We start from the raw sequence: 6,000 nt of genomic DNA, 5'->3' as shown, positions 1-6,000 counted from the left end.
TTGTTTGTATTACAACCTCTAGAACCAGATTTGGAATGATGTTTTTTACTATTCAATTCTTTTAACCTCGCCAACTTTATTTTATATTTTTCCATGATTCATCCAAAGCATTTGGATGATAAGAAGATTTTTTTTCAATGTAGAGAATTCAAGCGCTTTGGGTTTAACTTTCAAAAGGTAGACAAGTTAAGAATCAAATCAACATTCAATCTCAAAATGTATTTATCAGTCAGTACGATCTTTTAATTACACAATGTCTATAGAATCATCGATTACAGTTTCTGCCTGCTTGTAAATTACATTCCTGTCATCGTAATTCATCCAACTCACTGATGACTGATTTGAAGAATTGTCAATTGCAAGTTAATAATGTTTTTATCAGTCTGTACAATCTTTTAATTATATTTTTCAGATTTTTCATTCTAAATCTCTACTTCGGGAAGGCTCCAGTAGTAACCTTTGGAGTGTTGGTAACAAGTTTCCATTATGAAACTGGAGGTGAAGATTCACTCCTACTATGAGTGGGATTCACTCATTTCTTTCTACTATTCATCATAATATTATGAGAACAATAAGTTTCCCTAAAGTACATGTATATGTTATGTTATGTTATACATGTAACATAAAAAAATAAGAAAAATCAATGACAGTCCTCCCCATTTTGAAGCCAGATCATTATAAGATATAATTTTCTAATGAAAATCGAATTGATGGGAAACATAACCGGAAATGGCGGATGTAATGGTTGAAAGTGGTGACTGGTGTCATGAGCAGTTTGAGGTAGGTTTGGGAATCGGACGGCGACAACCGGTGATGCTAAGCAAGGAAGTGGGTCACGGGTATGATTTCCTGTTCCAAAACGTATCCATTCGCCAAATGTGGTCGTTTGTCTCCTCCTCCTCCTCCTCCTCCTCCTCCTCCTCCTCCTCCTCCTCCTCCTCCTCCTCCATCCTCTTCTTCTATGGTCGTTTCATAGTAGTGTTCGCAAAGTACAGTGTTATTATACATACAGTCTGGCTCAATTGGACCGATGTTTACGAGCCGAAGATCTCTCTCAGTCGGTCAGTAGGGTTGTTCCTTCTTTCACCACCTCCATCCTTCTCATACACCCTATTATCCTCACAGTCATCAACACCACTTCTTATTTAGTCTATTTTTTCTTTTTTACTCGCTCTAGCGGAAATGCTATTTAGAGCAATCGAGAAGGCAACTACTACTTTGAATAGGCTGGATAGGAGATGCTTTCTATTCCCCTTTAACGAGAATCCCAATTTACTAGATTGCGTATGTTTTTGGGTCAATCAATTGCTGCGACATCCCTTTTTCAACTATCTCTTCAAATTGACCAATTCTCTTCAAAAGCCATTATCAGTTTCTAATAGGTTTATTCTGCAATATCATGCTTTGGAATTATAAATCTCATGCTGTAATTTCCAAATTTAATTATAACAGTTGAATTTTTTGTCGAAATTCAACGTAGATATCCATTTCATAGATTAGATAGATATCCCATAAGTTAGAGACAGTTTTTGTAGGTATACTTGATCATCATCATTGAATAGTTTCTCTAAATTGAAGGATTTTACCAGAGACAACTTATACTCTGTATTTTCTCTATGATGTTACCAAGAGGATGTTCACCAATAATTGGAAAATGAAGTTAGTAGAGAAAAATAATGTTTGAATTTTTATGTATTTTCAGTTGTGAGTTGTATCTCAACCCTGATTTTCTATTGATCATCATGATAATTTAAGATTATCATGGTCGACGGAAACTTCAAGTTGGAATTCAAATTAATACAAAATTATTTGTCTAATACTAAATTGTTGGCTTCGTAAATAAGTGTGGAATGTGAATTGTGCGAGTATTGGCTCTTCAGCCATCAAGTTTTATTTATGAGATTTGTAAGATGTTCTACGCTACGCCAACATTCATTGAATTTGTAGCACACTTTTTGTTCCATGTTTATGTCGGATCAATTTGATGCCTGTATACAGTATTAACATAATATTATGTTTTATTGTAGAAGTAATGTCGTACGCATTGTTTGTAAAAGGACCATTGCTCTTTCATAATCTACTATTGGATAATGACACTGTAATGTCGGCAATCTACTACTGTATCTTCATTGCATGTATAGAATATAATTTGCTCCCCGAAAAGCTTTAACTTCTAAAATATAGTATATGGTCTTGAGACGCTGAGAAATGTTGGTGGGACCTCTATCTCCCAGGTATTTCTGGTCTATTAATGTACTAGATAGATAACCCAACAAATGTGCATCGTTTAACGATAACTAGAAGCAATGCATCATCACTCCTCATTTGTTTATCTTATCTGAATATTTGAAGTCATTGATTCATTTGTAGCTTATCTCTTGTTAGTAAATATTTTCCATTCATGAACGTCTATCATACATCTGCCGGAAATTCATTCCAACTATCAACATCATTTTAAATGTATTTTTATATTACCTATGATCATAATTTCCTAATTCTTACATATAGGTATTTCACTTCAATATTAATGACTCATCTAATAATCATTAAAATTAGTTTTGGTTGAATAGAGCCACTATCGGTATATACTGAACGAAAATAAGTAAATCATTTACGGTGGATGAACTGTTATGTACAATATACAAACTGTTATGGAGTGGTTGGGGGAATTATCTAGATAAGGCCGTAGGCACTAAGTTCAAGGGTTTGTCACATCAGTCGTCACAGAGAAGTAACCACATTTGCAACAGTTAGGCCTACATGCTATATTGTCTCGTCATTGATTCTTACTAACGTCTATTGAAAGCCACAATGAGACCAACTTCTGCATTAAGAGTGAGTTTTCATTTTTCAAATCCAATGTATAACTATTACATTCTAGTTTAATATGTTTCTTAACTTTTCCTTGGACTTTCAATTCAGATTGAATTGAATTCGTTGCTATAAAACGTATAATTATTGCAATTACGATTACATAACAATTGATTGTTAGTAATAAAGATCAAATAATATATTAAAGTTGAATTGTTATGAATATAAACACTTGACATCTTGATATAATGGAAGCAAGTTCGCTCAAGTGTATAAAAAGTAAAGGTATTTATTTCTTGTGGATTGAAGCATGTCAATGTTTTACTTGTGGTGGAGGAGCTGGATGTTGTTTCATATAAGTTGATTTAGTTGAATTCGAATGGCATAGATGTTGATTAACCTGTAATAAAATTATATATATTTTCATATCTTATTTTTTCAAGGCGATTATCGTTGCCTATTGTTGAAATTTCATTTCTTATTATAAATACTAATTCAGTTAATGAAAATAATAAACTATTTCCCATTCTTGTGTGTAATTTGTGTTTTGTGTGATGTCTAGTAGGTCTATATTGCACTTGAACTCAGTAATCGTTACCTATTGCAAACTTGATTTTTTCCTATGGAAACCGTAAATGTTTCTATGTTTACCTGGTTATACGTAGGTAACCAGTGTCTCTTTTTTATCGTGTTAATATTTTTTAACAAGGATATTATTCTTAATATCCCCAACAGGACGGGGACTTGTGAGTGTAGTACGATGATTTCCTACTGGTCGAATGCAACCAGTTATTCTCAGTCATTTGGATTCATAACAGCGGACATACGAAATTCACCAGCCATAAATGGATCATTCAACTCTATTATTATGAAGATTGCCTGCTTCCTACACCAGTGAATGCAGAAATCAAATCCCTGTGAATAACTTCGACTTATTTCAGCAAATTAGTGTGATGTTACACTATTCAATTTGTGACGTCATTCTTCCTCTCTGAAACAAATTTACTGAGCTATATTATATCGTATTCCAAATTTGGGGTCTGAATTCTGTCCATCATCCATATGGTTAACATGCGCTTTCAAGGATTAAGTTGATTAAATTTTAGAAATTACCGTCATTTCAACTAGTATAATGTTTTTGAAACTCATACATCCTATGCAATTTTACTTCTTTTGAGTGTTATGTTATCCTACTGTATATTTTGAAATTAATTGTATAAATAGGATTACTATAGTCCGTACAAAATTACCTTTGACTTGGAGGGACATGCGCAGCAGAGAAAGGTAGGGATACAGCGGCGGCAATGTTTCCGTTCTAAACCGGCCATCGTTCTCTAAGAGATCAGCCATTTCTAGTGAGTGTTAAAGTGCTCATGATACATATACAAAGTTTCTATTGTGAAAGCACTGGGTCGACTGAGTCTAATCGACAAATTGTGCAATACCTATGACTATTCATCACTGTAATTGGGTGATCTCCCTCTATTTCTTTGCTCCGCATATTCCTCCAAGAGAAAAGTAATTTTGTATGGACTATAGACTGTACTTTGATACTAACAGCCTTGTTTTGAGGATTTTTTTTGGAATAACTTGAAATAATTATTGCGATTTCCATAATTGATTATTCGTGAAATAAAATCAAATTTTATTATGTGACTTGAGTATACTTTTATTGATTCCTTCAAATTCCCACTTCCTAGATCTTCTTTTCAAATCCCTACAGTCCATGTTGACCCTTGGCTTACTCCACAATTCGCTTTCAAATCTTAGATCCAATTTTCTCTTCTTATTGATTGCTTATCATTGAGTATTGTGATATCCTTGATTCGTAAGATTCTATATTTGAGTCCATGTTGTACTCATATTTCGATGGATTGAGATTATGTTGGTTGTTTCAGGTGGCCGCGGGTGGTGGGGGTGGGGGCATGGAGGCGGCGGTGACCGGACGGCGGAGAACGACGACACACGCCGAAGAGGAGGAGGCGGAAGAGGAGGAAGAGGAGGATGGCGAAGAGGAGGAAGAAGAGGACGCTCTGGTCACCGCCAATGCAGCTGCAGCCATCTCGCACCCAGCCATCGCGCCGTTTCGCTATCTTATCAACGAACAGGCCAAATCGTTCGTCGTCCTTCAGGTTAGTCTAGTCTATTCAATTTATTCATCTATTTATCTATTCTTATTCATTTATTTATCTATTCATTTTTTAATCATTTATATCCATAAAATAGAATTATAGTACCCTTTTTTGAAATTTTAATAAAATAATAGATTAAAAATACTAATTGAGGCGTTAGGTGCAATAAGAGCCTATAGGCCTATAAGCCAGCCCTTATTGGGGAGAACTCGGAAATGGATTCTCCATCATTTCTTTTATATAAGTGTGAAGATTTCATTCAAATATCTTTTTTCTCGAGGTTGGTATAACTATTATAGCAAACCCATGTTTAAGCCCTTCTTGCAGAGAAAAACTGATTTTCCTTACTTTTGTGGTTTTATTCACTATAACCTAGAATATTACCTATTAAAAGTTTTGTAATTCGTATGGTTCCATGTTTGCTAGTGTTTAATTAATTGAAAATAAACCTTGTGGTACACTTGCTGTGTCTAAATCATACTCTCAAGTGTATGAACCTTTCAAATATTTGAAGCTGCTCCCTGAAGAACTTTCTTTGTATATTGAACCAGCAGCTCCACTTAAAATAGGAAAAATCAAAGATGTCAAAGACCTCTATCCTTATTTGAAACAGGAGAGCCAACAGTTTTATGAAGATTTTTTGCGAGAAGGGAAACTAACCAAGAAGCTGATGGACAAGTACACAACTTCTCCACTGATTATTATTATTTAATTAATTTCAAAAATGGTACTATAATTCTATTTTATAAATATAAATAAGTAGCCCTGAAAATATACATTTTATTTATATCTATTCATTTATTTATTTTCAAATCATTGCACTTTCGGGAACACCAAAACTGTTTTCAATTCATACAACTGTTGAACTCACATTCCAATTTATTCCCCATTGATCTAATACAGTACATCTCATGTGTTTGTAGCATTAGCTGATACAATTATATTATTGATATGATTATTAAATATTGTAACACGCCGTTGTAATAATGAAGTATTGCACTCATCGTGCAGTCTACAGCTTGTCACCCACAAGGGTCACCCACAAGCTGTCACCCTT

The 6,000-nt window shown here is 34.2% G+C and overlaps 1 protein-coding gene across 1 annotated transcript in view; it reads left to right on the top strand.

Moving 5' to 3' along the window:
• Positions 1–2,796: 2,796 nt before the first annotated feature.
• Positions 2,797–6,000, top strand: part of LOC111062946 — a 29,233-nt gene continuing 26,029 nt past the window's right edge. Inside the window, 2 exon segments of the mRNA XM_039421696.1 lie at positions 2,797–2,835; positions 4,710–4,943. Coding sequence (XP_039277630.1) covers positions 2,812–2,835; positions 4,710–4,943 — 258 coding nt within the window. The 5' untranslated portion in view covers positions 2,797–2,811.

Source organism: Nilaparvata lugens, chromosome 2, assembly GCF_014356525.2.
Source record: "Nilaparvata lugens isolate BPH chromosome 2, ASM1435652v1, whole genome shotgun sequence".
Lineage (NCBI taxonomy): Eukaryota > Metazoa > Arthropoda > Insecta > Hemiptera > Delphacidae > Nilaparvata > Nilaparvata lugens.
Note: the sequence above shows the minus strand (reverse complement) of the source record. Positions and strands in the feature narration are given on the sequence as shown.